The 17,226-nt window shown below is 45.3% G+C and overlaps 1 protein-coding gene across 1 annotated transcript in view; it reads left to right on the top strand.

Annotated features, from left to right (window-relative positions):
* The first annotated feature begins 243 nt into the window (after nucleotides 1-243).
* TDRD10 (tudor domain containing 10) overlaps nucleotides 244-17,226 on the top strand; it is a 53,925-nt gene continuing 36,942 nt past the window's right edge. Inside the window, exons 1-5 of the mRNA XM_082647778.1 lie at nucleotides 244-330; nucleotides 4,222-4,250; nucleotides 4,582-4,661; nucleotides 5,625-5,683; nucleotides 16,666-16,736. Of these exons, the coding sequence (XP_082503904.1) occupies nucleotides 4,249-4,250; nucleotides 4,582-4,661; nucleotides 5,625-5,683; nucleotides 16,666-16,736 (212 nt within the window). The 5' untranslated portion in view covers nucleotides 244-330; nucleotides 4,222-4,248. The remainder of the gene's footprint in view (nucleotides 331-4,221; nucleotides 4,251-4,581; nucleotides 4,662-5,624; nucleotides 5,684-16,665; nucleotides 16,737-17,226) is intronic.

Here is a 17,226-nt window from a genome sequence, read left to right as displayed (position 1 = left end):
TCCTCCCGAAGTGGGAGAGGCCGGGCCCACGGAAGCCCGGGGACAGCCCTGCCCACACTCCCGGGGACCAGGGGAGACGAAGCGGAGGCGGCGGGAGTGTCCCCGGCGCCGCGACGGACGGTGGGCCGCCAGCGGGCAGCCCGCCCTCTCCGCGCGCCCCTCCCCTCCGAGGCTGGCGCCTCCCCGCCCGCCACCTCCCGCCCAGATCCGGGGGCGCCGGGGTCAGTGCCTCTGCAGAGGCGGGTCCGGGGTGCATGTTTGGGGGAAGGTAGCAGCAGCTCTACGTGCTGACCGGTTGCGCCCGCGTGGTTAGGGCCCCCCACGTTTTGGGTAAGCAGCTCCCCATCTGCACTGAGCCGGTCTCGGCCAGGCGCTGCCTTCAAACGCAGCCCAAGCGCTCCACGTGCACCTCTCCTACCCAGGATGGGAGCCCCTCCACTCCTAAAAGAGCTAGGCGCGCGCCGCTGTCACTCGCTCCACTCTCTCTGCAAGCATATTTTGGGTGTGTGTGTGGGGGGAGGGTGTCTATTAAAAGCGGGAGCAGGGCCCACGGACGCTTGCTCCCGAGCCGGTGCAGTTACCGTCCTAGCGAGCACTGCTGGCGCGGCGCAGCTAGCACGCAGGTCTTCCCGCCCGGCCGGGCTGCAGCCGCCCGGGGATTGGCTGCGGAGGGGCGGCCCCGCCCCGTGCCCCGCGGGCGTCGGAGGAGTAGAAGCGCGCAGGAAGAAGGAGCTAAGGCTCAGCGTCTGGGCTGCAGGCTGGATGTACCTGGCAGGGGCAAGGTACAGCTTTTTGGTTCCCGGCCCCGGGCTGCCGGGCGGACGGTGGCGGGGACCTGGGCGTTGGGAGGCATTTGTGGAAACTGCACCTCTCATTTCCCCTCCATGGTGGCGGGGCGCGTGTTACCCCTCGGAGCTTGTCGCTTGCTCTCGCCAGGTGCGTCTGCAGAACTAATTTTTAGTGGGGTTGGTGGGTGGGAGTGGATACCAGACTGAATTTAAAAACTTTAAATTGAAAAACTTTTTAGCTTAAAAAACTAAACGTTTTGTTGAGGCTAACGCAATACGTTCTAAATCCAATACAAGCCAGGGGGACTGAATGATCCTGGCCACTCATTGGCTTCATTTGTGTGGGCGTTGGTTTGTGAGGTGGAGTGGCAAAAGAAATGCTTGCTTATTCCAGCCATTCTTGAAAATGTGCCTTACCTTTAAAAAAAAAAAACTTTATTGAGATATAATTTGCACACCATAAAATTCACCTGTTTTAGGTGTACAATTAAAAGGTATTTCGTATATTTACAGTGCAGCCATCACCACAATCTAATTTTAGAACATTTCCCTGTTTAGAGCATTTGGGGCGCCAAAAGGAAACCTTGTTAGCAGTCACTCCTCATTCCCCGCCGCCCCCCCCACCCCGCCCCCAGACCTGGGCGGCCACCAGTCTACTTTCTGTCTGTACAGATTTGTCTAGTCTGGACTTTTCATATAAGTGGAATCATACAATATGTGGCCCTTTGTGTGTGGTTTCTTACTGTAGCATCATGTTTTTGAGATTCATCCATGTTGTGGCATTTATCAATATTTTAGTCCACGTATATTGCCAGATAATATTCCATTCTTTGGGTATACATTTTATTTATCTCTTCATCTGTCAATTGATGATCATTTGAGTTGTTTCTTGTTTTTTTAAATTTAATTTGTTTTTGGCAGCGTTGGGTCTTCGTTGCTGCATGTGGGCTTTCCTTAGTTTCTTTCTTTAGTTGCGGCCGGGGCCACTCTTCCTTGCGGTGCGCGGGCTTCTCATTGCAGTGGCTTCTCTTGCTGCGGAGCCCGGGCCTTAGGTGTGTGAGCTTCAGTAGTTGCAGCATGCAGGCTCAGTAGTTGTGGCACAAGGACTTAGTTGCTCCGTGGCAGGCATGTGGGATCTTCCCCGACCAGGGATCGAACCCGTGTCCCCTGCATTGGCAGGCAGATTCTTTAACCATTGCGCCACCAGGGAAGTCCCTGAGTTGTTTTTCTTTTGGATATTGTGAACAATGCTGCTGTGAATATTTGTGAACAAGTTTTTGGTGGACATCAATTTTAATTTATCTTGAGTAGATACCCAGGAGTGGAATTGCTGGGTCATATGGAATTCTCTTTAACTTTTTGAGAGACTGCCAAACTGTGTCCCAAACGGCACCACTTTACATTCCCACCAGCAATATGAGGGTTCCCATTTCTCCACATCTCAACACTTATTGTCTGTCTTTTAAATTATAGCCCTCCTAGTGGATGTGATGTATCATTGTGGCTTTGATTTGCATTTCCTTAATGGCTAAATACGTTGAGAATCTTTTTCATGTGCTTATTGGACATTTGTTTATCTTTGGAGAAATGTCTATCAGGTGATTTGTCCACTTTTAATTGGTTTATTTGCATTATTATTATTATTTTGGCTACGCCAGACTGCGTGCAGGATGGTTTCTCTGACCAGGGATCGAACCCAGGCCTCTGCAGTGAAAGCGCCGAATCCTAACCACTAGACCACCAGGGAACTCCCTATTTGCCTTATTATTGAGTTGTAAGAGTTCTTTATATACTCTTTGTCTTTTTTTTTTTAATAAATGTATTTATTTTTGGCTGCGTTGGGTCTTCATTGCTGCACGTGGGCTTTCTCTAGTTGCAGCAAGCAGGGGCTACTCTTCGTCGTGGTGCAGTCTTCTCATTGCGGTGGCTTCTCTTGTTGTGGAGCACGGGCTCTAGGCGCCAGGGCTTCAGTAGTTGTGGCTCGCAGGCTCTAGAGCGCAGGCTCAGTAGTTGTGGCACACGGGCTTAGTTGCTCCATGGCATGTGGAATCTTCCCGGACCAGGGCTCAAACCCGTGTCCCCCGCGTTGGCAGGCGGATTCTTAACCACTGCGCCACCAGGGAAGTACTACTCTTTGTCTTTTTAAAAACGCAAATAAGACACTTTTCCAAACCAAGCAATAGAGTGGAAGCTCATGACTTTTGAGTCATATAGTTTGAATTCAAAAAACAGGGTTCTCTATTTATGAGCATAAATTAAGTGATCTTTGACAGACTACCAGATTATGGTCTCTGAGCCTCCAGGACTTCATCTGTACAGTGGGGTAATAATGGCACGTTCTGAGAGTTTCCATGAGGATTAAATGAGACAATGTACATTAGCTGTTTAGTTAGCATAGCACCTGGCAGGCCCTTGAAGGCATCTTTGAAAGATTTATGCTGGGCCCTTGCTTGGGAGGTGTTGGTGCCCTCCCTGTTCCAGAAGCCCATAGGTTTTTCCAGGGATTACCAGGAAATTGGGAGTAACAGCCATAGCCTGATTCTGCCCATAAACCTCTCTATTTTTATTCATCGATACTTAAGCCTTTTAATTATCTTAACCACTGTTAGTTCTATTTAAATTTAGTTGCAACTAAAGCGGTTTCCTCCTGCAGCTGGGAACAATTTAGAGGACAGCGTTACTACTTTCTTTTAAAATTTAATGTTTTAATTTTTGTTTCTCCCAAAGTAAAGAAAAAAATTCCTTTAAAATGACTTTGACAGCCTTCTTACCTGCAGGAAAAGAACCAAGGGCTGATCTGTCATGCCTCTGCAATGAAGCCTCCATGAAAACCCAAAAGTATGGGTTCTGAGAGCTTCCGGGTTGGTGAACACAGTAGAGATTTGGGGACAGTGACGCACCTAGAGAGCATGGAAGCTCTGTGCCCTTTCCTTGTACCTTGCCCCATGCATCTCTCCCATCTGGCTGTTCCTGAGTTATATACTTTTTAAATAAATGGCAATCTAGTAAGGAAAATGTTTCTCTGAGATGTGAGCCACTCTAGCAAAGTGATGGGACCCAAGGAGGGGTCGTGCGAACCTCCAGTCTCTAGGTGGTCAGTCAGAAGCACAGGTGACTGGCATCTGAAGCGGGGCAGTCCTGTGGGACTGAGCCCTTAACCTGTGGAATCTGATGCTATCTCCTGGGTAGACAGTGTCAGAACTGAGTTGCATTGTAGGACACCCAGCGGGTGTCTGGAGCAGTGCTTGGTGGTGTGGTAAAACTGCTCCCCGGCTACATCGGAATTGGTGACCAGAACCCTTAATAGGTTCTGGGGATTAAGATACGGACCGCTTTGCTGGGGGGCATGATTCTGCCTGCCGCAGTACCTGTGCAGTAATGTGATGCGGAATGATCCTGGCATTCCTCTAACTGTGGCTGGTTGGCTTTGCAGGAGATCCTGTTGGAAAGAAACTGCAGCATGTAAGTTGTTTCCTTTTGCTGATAAACAAGCCTCCTTCCACCCCACAGCCTTCTGTTCCTTCTCCTCCTGCCTCCCAATGCCCAGAGCTTAGGAGTCAACCCCAGCATTTCTTGCCTGTTGATTCTGACACTAAATGTGCTGTAACAATTAGCGATTAAGAAGGTCCAGTGGAGGGCTTCGTGCTTGGAACCCGAGTCTGGAAGGAGGAAGGGAAGCCCTCTGTCAGGAAGCGGGTATGGAGGCTTCTGCCGGGCCCTGCTTGTTATGCCCAAACTCCTTCTGTTGGAGTTTGCCCTTGGGAGGTGCAATGCTAAGCCCTGTGTTTGACAGGTCCTGGAGCAGCAGTGACTTCGGACCCTCTGCTGAAGTATTTGGGAAGAATGGAGTGTTGGAGGAACAGAAATTTCCAAGTGAGTTAGCTTGGGGGTTTGCTTGGTGCTGGGACGCTCAGTCTATAACCTGGATCCTAATTAATCCACTCAGTTTCTCTTCAAGCATGAAACCTGAGATCCTGCCCTTGCTCCAGTCACCACGTTTCCTTTCACGTGAGGGATGCATCCCTCTGCCACACACTGTGCAGACCCTCAGGCGCTGTTGCGCTGGCTGCTCCTAACCCCATACTTCTCTTTAATCCTTATCTCCTCCCATGTCACCCTCCACCATCTCCAAAGTGATCTTTCTGCAACCTAGCCGTGTTGATGTCACCTCTCTGATTAAACCCTTCACCTCCTTCTCACGGCCAGTGGACTCTGCTGAGACTGCTGTGGGCAGCAGTCAGCGATTTCAGCAGTTGGCCTGGCCTGCCTTTCTTGCTTCTGCTCTCGCCACTCACCCACCTGCAGCGTGCGTCTAGCTATTCCTGACTCCAGGCAGCCTCCCAGACGCCTTTTCGCATCTCCATGCCTTTGCATGTGCCCTGCCCTCTGCCTGGATTCCCTTCTGCCTCCCTCCTGCATTAACCCCCACTTCCTTCCCTCCTTCAGCTGAATGTTAACTTTGAAATACTACCCACTTTGGTCCTGAAACTACATAATACCCCATTGGAAGCGCTGGATTCCTGGTGTGCTGATGACTCGCTGTCCTCCCAACCCCCAGAAAGAGAGTACGCTCCTGCCTTGAAGGCAGTGATATCCAAGGCCGACACTTAACACTGGACCACTCCCATAACCCTGATAAGTGTCTGCTGACCGATTGAGTGCTGTATAACCCTTCACTGATCACGGGGGGGGGGGGGGGGGGGGGGAGGAATGTTTGTAGGGGACTGTGTGTGTATGTTTTAACCTTGAGGAAAATGTGTCACTTATCACATGTTCTAACTCCTCTGAATCCTCTAGCCTTACACCTGCCTTCTTTTTGGCTATTTTTCTTCTTAGGATTCAAGAAAAGAGAGACACAGGTGTACGTTGGCAACCTCCCGCTGGATATCTCTGAGGTATGCTTCACTCTCTGTGAACGGTTGCTTCTTATCTTCTTAGGTCTCCCCCATACGACTTAAACCTGCCAGTAGCAGTTTTACCAGTTTTAAAAGGTATTTTAGAGCTACGAATGTGCAAGTAGTCGCTGGTTGGTGACTGCGCTGACCAGCTCACAGCCAATTCACGGTTTGCCTTGGACTTCCCACTTTTAGTGTGGAGCATCCTGCAATCAACCATCCATGTAAACCTGGATGGGTGTCACCCTCCTTATCGCTTTGAATGGAGGGGCAGCGGTGAGGCAGCTTCCCTTTAGGAAGGGGGCCTTGTGAGGGTTCAGTTGCCGATCCTTTGGTCATAGGGAGCAGTGGGGTCTCAGCCAAGAAACTACACCCATTTCACTTTGAAATGAACCAGTTCGGTCAGTTGGCTGTGTACTTAGAGAGTAGAATATAAACAACCATATTTGACCCCTGGAGTCTTCCTGTCTATTTGGGGAGGCCAGACCACCAAACCTGAAATAATTATAGAACAACATAAGTACTTAAAATTTGTAATAAGTGCATTTGAAGTATAGATGAAGAGAGAACGGAAGTGTAATCTACTGATTTGAAGCATCCCCTGCCTTTTTAATGTTTTTGGAGCATTTAAAAATTTGCGAGTAACGCAGAATAATGTGCCTGGGGCTCACTCAGCACGCTAAAAGATAACCTGGTCCTTGCGCTCAAGCTCAGTCTTAGATGAAGGATGAGAGAAACTAACTTTTGTGGAGCCCCTGCTGCATGTCAGACATTTTCCAAAAATGTCCTGGTCTCGTGCCCCCTTGCCAATTAGCTAAACTCAATCTTCTCTGCCCAAATTGTGCCGTATTGCTTTTACACCAGTTACTATATTTTAATTATCAGAGATGCTCCGGGAAATAGGCTAAATGCTTCATTAGTGTGGTTTTATTAAATTCTTATAATAACTCTGGGTGGTGGGTGGTAGTTCCATCTTGGAGATGAGGCAGCTAAGGCTCTAAGAGGTCCCCCCTACCCAAGTACACAGACCTAGTGAGTGGTTGGCCAAGAGTTGAGTCCATGTCCAGTTGCCCCCAAGTACCAAACCACATAATCCATAAGACGTGTAAATAACTCACCATAAAAAGAGATGAATCTGTTATGTTTTTATCTGACAAAGAGAGAAGAACATGGTATTGGAGCCCAGAGAATAAAGTAATTCATTTTGACCCAGTGAATTAAACCGAGAGTCAAAGGGGTGGGTTGGGGGATTCTTGGCATCTGAGAGAAGAGAGTACTGGGGCTGATTCCCCTTCCCCTTGTTGGCAGGCTGCTACAACCCATTATTTGACAGTGAGATGAGGGCAGGAGCCCTGCAGGCAGTTCTGCAGTGGTCTTGGGGAGGCGAGGCACTGAGAGGCTCTGCCACCTCTCTCCAGAAGACCCTGTTTCGCAGCCCAGCACCTGGGGCTTGCTTGGCTATGCTGACCCACACCGTGGTATAGGGGGCCTTTGATCCTTGCCCCCTTCACGGGAAAGCAGCAGCCTTCCCCACGGTGCTTTCTTCCAACTTAACAAACGCAGACCAGTCTCATAGGAGAGGACAGACATGAGCTAAAGAAGTAGGTTTTTAAAAAGAAGTTTCTTATTTTAACATTAATGCTGGACTTCCCTGGTGGTGCAGTGGTTAAGAATCCGCCTGCCAATGCAGGGGACAGGGGTTCGAGCCCTGGTCCGGGAAGATCCCACATGCTGCGGAGCAACTAAGCCCGTGCACCACAACTACTGAGCCTGCGCTCTAGAGCCCGTGAGCCACAACTACTGAAGGTCGCGCGCCTAGAGCCTGTGCTCCACAAGAGAAGACACCGCAATGAGAAGCCTCCACTCGCTGCAGCTAGAGAAAGCCCGCTCAGCAACGAAGATCCAATGCAGCCAAAAATAAATAAATAAATTAATTAAAAAAAAAAGAACAGAAAAACATTAATGCCTCATGAAGAACCATGAAGGGTCTGCGACTTTACCCTGCTTGCAAACCAACAGATTAGCCTGCAGCAGTTTCATGGCTGTTGGTAGAAGATGAAAGTCTTGGATCAGAGATGAAAGATGATTTATTATTCATAGCAATAACAGTAGCCAGGATTTTTTACTTTATTAACCTTTCTTTTTTTATTGAGATATAAATCACATACCATAAAATTCATTATTTTAAAGCATAAAATTCAGTGGTTTTTAGTATATTCACCAGGTTGTGCAGCCATCACCACTAATTCCAGAATATTTTCATCACCCCCAAGTAAATCTCATACCCGTTAGCAGTCCCTCCTCCTCTCTTCCTCCAGCCCCTGGCAACCACTAATTTACTTTCTGTCTATGGATTTGCCTATCCTGGCTATTTCATGTAAATGAAGTCATACAACGTGTGGCATTTTGTGTGTTCTTTCACTTAGTATAATGTTTTCAGGGTTCCCATGTTTTATAGCATGTCTCAGTACTTCATTCCTTTTTATGGCTAAAATATTTATATGGATATACCACAATTTGTTTATCCATTCATCACTGGACATTTGGGTTGTTGCCACTTTTTGGTTTTTATGAATAATGCTCTGCACATTGGTGTACACGTTATGTGTAAACATATGTTCCAGTTGTCTTTGGTATATACCTAGCAGTGAAATTATTGGGTCACATGATAACTCTGTGCCAAACTGTTTTCCAAAAGAGCTGTAACATTTTCACATTCATACCAGCAATGTATGGGGATTCCAATGTATGGGGATTCCAGTTTCTCCACTTCCTTGCCCAAATCTGTTACTGTCTTTTTTTTTTTTTAATAAATTTATTTTATTTCTTTAATTTTGGCTGCATTGGGTCTTCGTTGGCTGCTCACGGGCTTTCTCTAGTTTCGGCGAGTGGGGCTACTCTTTGTTGCGGTGCGCGGGCTTCTCATTGCCGTGGCTTCTCTTGTTGCAGAGCATGGGTTCTAGGTGCACGGGCTTCAGTAGTTGTGGCACACAGGCTTCAGTAGTTGTGGCACACAGTCTCAGTAGTTGTGGTGCATGGGCTTAGTTGCTCTGCGGCATGTGGGATCTTCCCAGACCAGGGATCGGACCCGTGTCCCCCTGCACTGGCAGGCGGATTCTTAACCACTGCGCCACCAGGGAAGTCCCTGTTTCTTTTCTTTTTTTTTTTTTTCTTTACGGGGGCCTCTAACTGTTGCGGCCTCTCCCGTTGTGGAGCACAGGCTCCGGACACGCAGGCTCAGCGGCCATGGCTCACGGGCTCAGCCGCTCCACGGCATGTGGGATCTTCCCGGACCGGGGCACGAACCCGCGTCCCCTGCATCGGCAGGCGGACTCTCAACCACTGCGCCACCAGGGAAGCCCAGTTTGTCTTTTTTTTTTTTTTTTTGCGGTACGCGGGCCTCTCACTATTGTGGCCTCTCCCGTTGTGGAGCATAGGCTCCGGACGCGCAGGCTCAGCGGCCATGGCTTACGGGCCCAGCCGCTCCACGGCATGTGGGATCTTCCCGGACTGGGGCACGAACCCATGTCCCCTGCATCGGCAGGCGGACTCTCAACCAGTGCGCCACCAGGGAAGCCCTGTCTTTTTATTATTGAGTTGAAAGAGTTCTTTATACATTCTGGATACAGGTCTCTTATCAGATATATGATTTGGAAATATTTTCTCCCATCAGTTGTATTTTTAGTTTCTCTATAGTGTCCTTTGAAACTCAGAAGTTTAATTTTGATGAATTCCAATTTTGTGTTTTTCTTTGGTTGCTTGTGCTTTAGGTGCCATATCTAAGAATCCATTGCCTAATCCAAGATCACAAGGATGTACACTTATGCATTCTTTTAAGAGTTTTATAGTTTTAGCTCTCATATTTAGGTCTATGATCCTTTTTAAAAAAATTTATTTATTTTTGGCTGCATTGGGTCTTCCTTGCTGTGTGCAGGCTTTCTCTAGTTGTGGCGAGCGGGGGCTGCTCTTCGTTGCGGAGCACAGGCTCTAGGTGCGCAGGCTTCAGTATTTGTGGCACATCGGCTCTGTAGTTCTGGCTCGTGGGCTCTAGAGCACAGGCTCAGTAGTTGTAGCACATGGGCTTAGTTGCTTCATGGCATGTGGGAGCTTCCTGGACCAGGGCTCGAACCCGTGTCCCCTGCATTGGCAGGAGGATTCTTAACCACTGTGCCACCAGGGAAGTCCTGTGATCCTTTTTGAATTCGTTCTTCTGGGTGGTTTGAGGTAGGGGTCAGTTTCATTCTTTTGCATGTAGATGTCCAGTTGTCCTAGCATCATTTGCTAAAAAGATTATTTTTCCTCAATGAATTATTTTGGCATCCTTGTTGAAAATCAGTTGACCGTAAATGTAGCAGTTTATTTCTGGAGTCTCATTCTATTCCATTGATCTGTATGCCTTTCCTTATGCCAGTACTGCACTTGCTTACTGTAGCTTTGTAGTAAGTTTTGAAATTGATCACACACTTACTCTTGAACCCATTGGTTTGCTTTCTGCCCTCACCAGTTTTCTCAAACTGGTCTTGCTGAGTATATGAGTAACCTTCATGATGCCAAATGGATTTAAAATCTTCAAATGCCTCTGTTTCCATAATTCTGATAGATTGGATAACCTGAAAACCCTCTCACAAGAAAATACTTGGAAATAGAAGCTAAAATATAGGAAATACCACTTTTAAATACGTATCTGACTCCTAAGAAAGTAAGGAAAATTAATAGGGCCCCAAATAAGCAATAACTGAAAACCAGGAGAGTCTGGCCATTGCCCTAGGATCTGTGCCTACCTCAAAACCCAAAGAGTAGATTGGATTATAACAGCCATGTCAGGACAGGAGATGACACTCTGGGCCTATGTGAGGAGGGGAATGGTAACTGACATCCCCGCAAAAGCAGGATTGTTGAAGGGCTGGACCCTTAGTGAAAGTGTGAACCACAGAAACTTTGCTCATTGGCCCAGGGTGGTGTTGAGGAAGTTAATCTGTCTTGGCCTGGATCTGGGGCTGGTAGGGCTAAGCAGTCTCCCCAAGAACATGTAACAGTAGGCCTGATTTCATGTGACTTGGGGTTTAAATTCATATTACTTACAAGGTCTGGGAACCTTCAAGCTAAAATTTAACCTTTGATAAAGTTAAAAACCCAGTTCACAGAAAAACATTTAGACTGAATGGAAGGAAACCTCCAAAATCTGATGAAGACTATCTACAAAAAATACACAGAAAACATGATCACTTGGGAAACAGAAGTATTTTAAAATCAAGAACAAGACATGAGTGCCTCTATCACTTCTGTTTAACATTTTATGTGATTTCTTAGCTAGAGCAAGTGAGAAAATAAAAAAAATAAGAGGTGTAAGAATTGGAAAGGAAAAAACAAAGCTGTCATTATTTGCAGATGATTGCCTAAGTTGAAGCTTAAAAGACTCTTGGACGTGTTAGAATTATTGAGAGTTAAGTTGGTTGAATATAAGCTAAATATACAAAAGTCAATTGTATTTCTATACAAGAGGAACAAAAAATACAAAGAGCTAGAATATAATAAAAGTTGTGCAAGACATATACACAGAAAATTATGAGACTTTACTGAAGGTCATTAAAGAAGACCTAAATAAAGAGATGGATAAGAAGAATCAGTTTTATGATCCTTAAATTGATATATAGGTTCAATGCCATTGTGATCAAAATACCCAAAGGTTTTCCAAAGGACTTGACGAGGTGATTCTAAAATTTACATGGATCAGAACAGTCCCATGAATAACTGCACCCTTCTGAAGAAGAATAAGGGGGACAGAGAGGAGAGCAAATTTTCCACTGTAATAATGATGATCTTGATGTGGGTGCATTGCTAATAGTCAACATATGCAACAGAGTAAAAAGTCCAGAAATAGACCTACACATATATGAGCAGTTGGTGTGTGTAACCAGGTGGTATTGTAGATCAGTTGGGAAAGAAGGGACTATTCAGTAAACTGGTTCTGAAACATTTCATTATCCATACAGGAAAAATGAAGTTGGGCCTTAACCTTATAACATACATGGAATGGATTCTAGATGGATTAAGGACTTAACAATGTACGGCAAATATAATACTTAGGGACACAACTTTGATAGCTTTCCCTTTGAGATTGGGAAAAAGATATGGACACCAGGTATTGCTATTACTGTCAGCATTGTACAGGTGGCCTTGGTCAGTGCAATAGGCAAGGAAAAAGAATAAGAATTGGAAAGGCAGAAATAAGTGTCATCAGTGCAGGCGATATGATTGTGGTAGTAGAAAATCATGACCAGTTATCTGTATTCCCAGCTTGTACCTTGCCCATGAACTCTGAACTTGTATATTCAATTGCCTAAGTCCTTATCTCTACTTGGGCAACTAATAGGCGTTTCACACTTAATGTGTCCAGCCTGCTCCTCCCACAGTCTTCCCCATCTCAGTACATGGCCCAAACCTGGGAAATATTCTCGTTTCATACCTCATATGTTTTTCACATTCAGTCTGTCAGCAGGTATAAGAATATACCTAGAATCAAACAATCTTTTGCATCAGAAGGGAGGGAGGGAATGGAATATCTCTTTAAATTTGCCAAAATTAACAATGGAAGGATAAAAAGGGAATAAAGACTGGTGACCTCTGGGGAGGGAAAGAAAAAAGGGTAGAAGGGAGAGGGTGGCACAATTTCTGAACTTACCTTGTATTTCTTTTTTAATTTTAATTTTTTGCACTCAAGATAGTTTTATTCATTGAATATTAAATCAGTATTAAAATCTCACCTCTTTTTAAAGGCATTAATAAAAATAAGACTTTAAGTTTTCTGCAAATAAAAAGTCAATGCAAAAAAGTTCCCAGGGCTGCAAAGCCCTGCTCTGTTCTCTACTAAAGGAATTTCTAAACTGAGGCTGATTTCAATCTCAGGATTCTCCCTGGGGGCCCAAAGGGAAACAATCAATCAGGAAGGGCTCAGACTTTTCTCCCCATGCAGACATCTTCTCCTGGGACACCCTCTTCTCTGTCCCTACCCACGACGCAAAACCTTGTATTATTGTTTTGACTTTAAAACATGTAAATGTGCCAGAGAAAAGAATTATTCCAAGTGACCTCAGAATATGGTATTTTGACTGTAGATCCTCAGTAGGATATACTACAAGCATAAAAAGAACTGCAAAGGAATCTTAAACTTTACTCAATAATTTTGTTGTCTGTAGTAATCCTGGTATTGTTATTTGAACCTGTTACATATTTAAAATAAGATACAATAAGTATTTAATGTTGTTAGGAATAAAGATTTTCAGCATAAAAGAAAAGATATAAAAGTAAAAGAAATTAAATAAAAACTATCTGCAGCTCTTATATATGAGTTAGAATCCATGATTACAATGATTATTTTCCCTTTCAAAGATACATATCTTCTAACTCTGTTCATTGAAAGACCTTGGTACTCTAACAACCCAGTGGCATTAAGCTCCTACCTGCTAGATTTCTCACTTTAAATACCATTCCCCACTGAAAGGAACTAGGCCTTCTTAGGGAAATGCCTGATTCCAGGTCTGGAGCTGTTATGCCAGAAAGCTAGAAAGCTCTCAAAGGCTATTAGGGTTTGGTTGAAGGGATGGGAGAGGTTGTGATTAGAGGTGAGATAACTTGTTTCTTGGAGCTATGTGCTGGAATGTTTGCAGATGTAGTGATGAGGTGTTCGAGATTTGTTTCAGAACAGCCTAGTGGTAGGGAGAGGTGTAGATGAAATCATGTAAATGTCCATGACTTAAGAATTTTTTTTTTTTCAGGCAAGGCTTTATTGGGGGTTCGTGCTGTAACACAAAGGAGTGAAAACAAGGAACAGGTGCCCTTGCTCGCTCCTTTTTTTTTTTTTTTTTTGAGTTGAGCATTAGTAAGTCTAAGTGATAGGTATATAGGGATTTGTTATACTATTTTCTATGTGTTTGAAAGTTTCCAAATAAAAATAAAAAAGCATAAGAACAAGAGAAAAGGAGGTCCTACAGGCCAAAGATGGGACAATTTGTGTTTCAAAAATACTAATGACTACCTCTGCTTAAAACTACTGTGATAAAAAGCAATAATTTGTAGTAATACCTAAAGAAGTAATACCTAAAGAAAGCAAAGCTTGCTGGACACGTTGAAGGTAGCAAGACAATAGTTCATTAATATAAAACTTGACAATTAAAGGGAAAGAATAAGTGTTTATTTTGCTTTGCCAACACCAGTGCCATTTTCTCACCCTAGTGGATGAGAAAAAGTTCTTTACAGAGCACCTTTAGCTCATAAATGCCAAAGAAACGATAGAAAATCATCATTCTGCAAACCATAATAAAATACCTGTTTCAGACAGTAGTTATCAGAGCATGGTAAATGCATTCGGTAAAATATTTTTTTTAATACATTTATTTATTTATTTTTGGCTGTGTTGGGTCTTTGTTGCTGTGCGTGGGCTTTCTGTAGTTGTGGCGAGCGGGGGCCACTCTTCGTTACAGTGAGTGGGCTTCTCATTGCGGTGGCTTCTTCTGTTACGGAGCAGGGCTCCAGGCGCACGGGCTTCAGTAGTCGTGGCTTGAGGGCTCCAGAGCGCAGCCTCAGCAATTGTGGCACATGGGTTTAGCTGCTCCATGGCATGTGGGATCTTCCCAGACCGGGGATCGAACCCATGTCCCCTGCATTGGCAAGTGGACTCTCAACCACTGTACCACCAGGGAAGCCCAATTAGGTAAAATATTGATGGGCAGTTTTAATCAGGCTGTTACTATCTGAATTTGTTGATTAATTTAGCATCACTAAAAGTAAGACAACCAGATACAAGCCTCCTAAAGTGATATAATTTTATTGAAGAGTATCACACCATCTATAAAGTGTTCTAGCCAAAAATGTAAATAATAGCATGAAAGCAGCCATAGACAATAAGTAAATGACTGTGCATGGCTGCATTCCAGTAAAACTTTACTTACAAAAAGGGTGGTAGGTTGGATTTGGCCCAAGGCTGTGGTTTCCTGACATCTGCTATTGAAGGTACAAAAATATGGGAGTTTTCTCCTTTATTTTATTATTTATATATCTGTGTATTTTTGGCTGTGCCCCACGGCTTGTGGGATCTTAGTTTCCCGACCAGGGATTGAACCTGCGCCCTCGGCAGTGAAAGCGCGGAGTCCTAACCTCTGGACTGCCAGGGAATTCCCTCTTTTATTTTAATTATGGTAAAATTTGACAAGAAGAAAAGTATGGTTTTGCATGATATCATGAAATGAATGTAGGATTTAAAGTTAGAAGCCTTGGGTTCAAATCCTGACTCTAAATTGGCTGTGTAATTTTAGGGCAGTCACTTAACCTTTCTGATCCTTATTTTATGCTTCTGAGAATGAGGACAGTAATAATGGACACTTCACAGGGTGGTTTTAAAGATGAAATGGAATAAGGTATGTGAAAGTGCTTTATAAACTGAAAATGCTAAGCACATATCGCTTGTTCTCACAAATTGCTTGTTGCTCAGCATCTTCTAGATTCATCTGTAATAAACATTAAATATTTAAAAGTAAAAGCAAACTAGAAAATTTGAATTTAAATGTAATATAGATACGAAGACTGAGAGAAATGAGCTATACATTATGCATTTCTCTTTTCCGAAGCCAACAAAGTGACTTTAGATTGGTAAAAGCTGCTTTTAACAGAAGATGGTATAAATATATTTTTCCAAAGTAGAATTTTCTAGGGAAACATTGGTTTTCATCACAGGTGTGGGATGTATAGTGGTAACGTGCTGGTGGGGGAGCTGAGGAAGGAGGAAGTGGAGAAGCGCAGGTAGGTGTTGACAGGGAGGCCTTTGCGGTGGGCAGCAGGAGCGCATCCGTGACCTGCAAGAAAGCATTTTCAGTAGAGCAGGAACATGGCGAAACTGCAGGCAGCCGGGAGGGAGTGGGCGGGGAGGAAACGGAGGCATTAAGCGGACACAGCTCTTTCTACACCTTTGGCAGAAAAGTGAAAAAATAGGGTGTTGCTTAAAAGGGCATCAGGGTTGGGTAGATGCTATCTCAGAAAAGGGAGGGCAGCCAGGGGAAGGAGTGGGACCAGGGTCCACGGGGAAGGGAGGCAGCCTGAGGGCAGGCAGGAGGGAGAGTTGAGAGTGGGATGGAGAAATGTCCAGGGACGGGAGGTGGCCATATACCCGGCCAGTGGAGGCCAGGCTGCAGTGAGCAAAGTGGGGAGGGGAGCCTTGCAGAGAAGGGCTTGGTGGATATGAGAGCTCCCTCAGAGGCTGACCAGTGATGGTGTGTCCTCCCTCAGTGCACTGCCCACTCCGGGCTTTACTTTTACCCTCAGACTTCACTCCGCCCCATCTGTTAGAGATCATACATTTACAAACTATAAGCTCCTTGAGTGCAAGGCTTATGTCAAATTCAAATCAGTATCTCCTGTAACACTCAGCATAACGCTGTGTGTAACCCATGTTTGCTGAATGTCTGTAGGACGTGTGAGGGAAGAAATGAAGGGAAATTGCCACGAATACAGGACTGAGTCAGCAGGGGCAGTTGGCCTTGCATGGTTGGTTTGGTTAAAGCAAGCCTCCCCACCTAGGTAGCGATGAAAGGGAGATAGCCTACATTCCTAATAAATTAAAAGTCACTTCCTCCTGGGAGCCCACCGTCTCCAAATTTGGGTTAGATACCCATACTGTGTGCTCCCGGAGGCATGTGTACTTCCTCATTATGGCATTTTGCACCCTCTGGTGAAATGGTCTGCTTACTTGATGGACTCGTCTGTACCCCACACATCTGTTGAGCTTCAGTTGAAGGCAGGGCTCATATCTTTCTTGTCTCTGTATTTGCATCACTGAGCACAAAGCCTGGCACACGCTCAGCACGTCATAGGTTCTCATTAAGTATGTGTTCAGTTGATTACAGATTAGCTGATTGGGGATCTGAAACATTGAGAACTGATTGTAAGTATTGTCTCTGGGTCTCTTTCTCTTTTAAACCCTGCCATTGTAGGAGGAAATTCGGTGCCTTCTAAAGGACTTCAACCCTCTCCATGTCCACAAAATCCAGAATGGCTGCAAATGGTAATGACTGTTCTTCCTTTGTTTTCTTTGGGAAGCAACTCCTTTCCTCTTTGTCCATTTTGCTGATGCACTGATGTTACAGACTAGCTCAACAACTCCCAAAGCCACACCCACTGCGACTTGGCAGAGTGACATTTGGGAAACCCCCTTTCCACGTCCAACCCTCTGACTTGGCAGCTAACGCTGCCTTATCCATACAGCCTTGGTTTGGAAGTCCAGAGACCTGGGTTTGCTTTTGGTCATGTCCTTGCTCTGGTTTCTGACTCGAGGCAAGTTACTGTACCTCCCTCAGCCTTGGTTGCCCCTGAAATCTGGACCTACTCATATTTTCCCTTTCTTATTTTCCAGGCAGTAAAAGGGCTTTGAAATTTTGTGGGGAGCGGCGTGAAGGAAGCCCAGAGCCGTGCCCTATGTTATACGGTGATAGGGTCAGCATGTGTCTCCTGATCCCCAGGACACCCAGGACAGGCTGTCCCACTGCCCATCCCAG

Source organism: Grampus griseus (genome assembly GCF_964374135.1).
Source record: "Grampus griseus genome assembly, chromosome: 1".
NCBI lineage: Eukaryota > Metazoa > Chordata > Mammalia > Artiodactyla > Delphinidae > Grampus > Grampus griseus.
This window is presented reverse-complemented; position numbering and strand designations above follow the sequence as displayed.